Source organism: Sphaeroforma arctica (assembly GCF_001186125.1).
Source record: "Sphaeroforma arctica JP610 unplaced genomic scaffold supercont1.1266, whole genome shotgun sequence".
Taxonomy (NCBI): domain Eukaryota; class Ichthyosporea; order Ichthyophonida; genus Sphaeroforma; species Sphaeroforma arctica.
Window position 1 is genome coordinate 16,613 of NW_014039292.1, and position 1,577 is coordinate 18,189.

The window sequence follows — 1,577 nt, forward strand, 5'->3', positions numbered from 1 at the left end:
CGCTTATGCCTGGCATCTTTATTATAGTAGTAAACGCTTATGCCTGATATCTCTATTATAGTAGTAAGCGCTTTTGCCTGGCATCTCTATTATAGTAGTAAACGTTTATGCCTGGCATCTCTGTTATACTAGTAAACGCTTATGCCTGGCTATCTCCTTTATAGTAGTAAACGTTTATGCCTTGCATCTCTATTATAGTAGTAAACGCTTATGGTAAACGCCTACGCCGCTGGGTTAATCCTATCCAGTAGCTCTCGAGGCAGCATGGTGCGGTCTGTGTCTGGTGCAAGTGTATGCTTCTCCGCCACTAGCCTTCCCCTGGCGTGTGTGTACGTGAGTGTCCACATGGCTCCCTCGTTCTGCTGCAGTGCCACCTGCCATATCTCATCCAATAACAGAGCAAACCGGTTCAGGCACAGTGTGGCTGAGGAGGTGCATAGAGCCTCACAGTCGCGCAGAGATAGTAGCTCAGGTGGGCTGAGATGTGTACAAGGAATAGAGGTCTGTTAGATGGAGTAGTATAGTATGACATGTTATCAGTGTATATAGTGTAGCTAAGTGAATAGAGGTCTATTAGATGGGGTAGTAAACTATGGCATAACCTTAGGGTTTAATATATGTAGTATAACTATGCGTGAGTATGTACGTGATGTGTGGTTGCACTCAGCTCATAGTAGGGCCACAGTTCAGGCACAACTTGATTGAGGAGGTGCATAGAGCCTCACAGTCGCGCAGAGATAGTAGACCAGGTGTACTGTGTGTATATGTTGAGAAAACAACATGCTAGATAGCGTTTGAAAAGTATATGTAAGAAGAGTGTGAGCTACCTGGGTATGTATCTGAGAGATAGGTATGTGCCCAAAAAAGGGTATGAGAGTGACGTGTGTGTAATACCACCTGCATTTGTGCAGTTACAAGTAGTTGCACGCGCTCATATACGTCGGCTTCAATATCCGTCCGCTAATTCCCGTGCACACATGCATATACAATGTCACGACGCATGCATATACAATGTCACAACATGTGCATATACAATGTCACAACATGTGCATATACAATGTCACAACATGTGCAAATACAGGTCACAACACATGCATATACAATGTGATAACGCATGCATATACAATGTCATAACACACTAATATACAATGTCAGAACACATGCATATACAATCTCACAACACATGCATATACAATGTCATAACACATGCATATACAATGTCACAACACATGCATATACAATGTCACAACACTTGCATAAAAATTGTCACAACACATGCATATACAATGTCAGAACACATGCATATACAATCTCACAACACATGCATATACAATGTCACAACACATGCATATCCAATGTCACAACACATGCATATACTATTTCACAACACATGCATATACAATGTCACAACACATGCATATACAATGTCACAGCATGTGCATATACCACGTCACAACATGTGCATATACAATGTCACAACACATGCATATACAATGTCATAACACATGCATATACAATGTCACAACACATGCATATACAATGTCACAACATGTGCATATACAATGGCACAACATGTG

General features: G+C 41.4%; 1 protein-coding gene across 1 annotated transcript; it reads right to left on the reverse strand.

Moving 5' to 3' along the window:
- Positions 1-189: 189 nt before the first annotated feature.
- On the reverse strand, positions 190-503 carry SARC_10487 (hypothetical protein; the record flags this gene model as incomplete). Its single annotated transcript, XM_014295473.1, has 1 exon — positions 190-503. A coding segment is annotated over one exon (282 nt), but the record flags the coding sequence as incomplete, so codon positions are not given.
- Between the last annotated feature and the right edge of the window lie 1,074 nt (positions 504-1,577).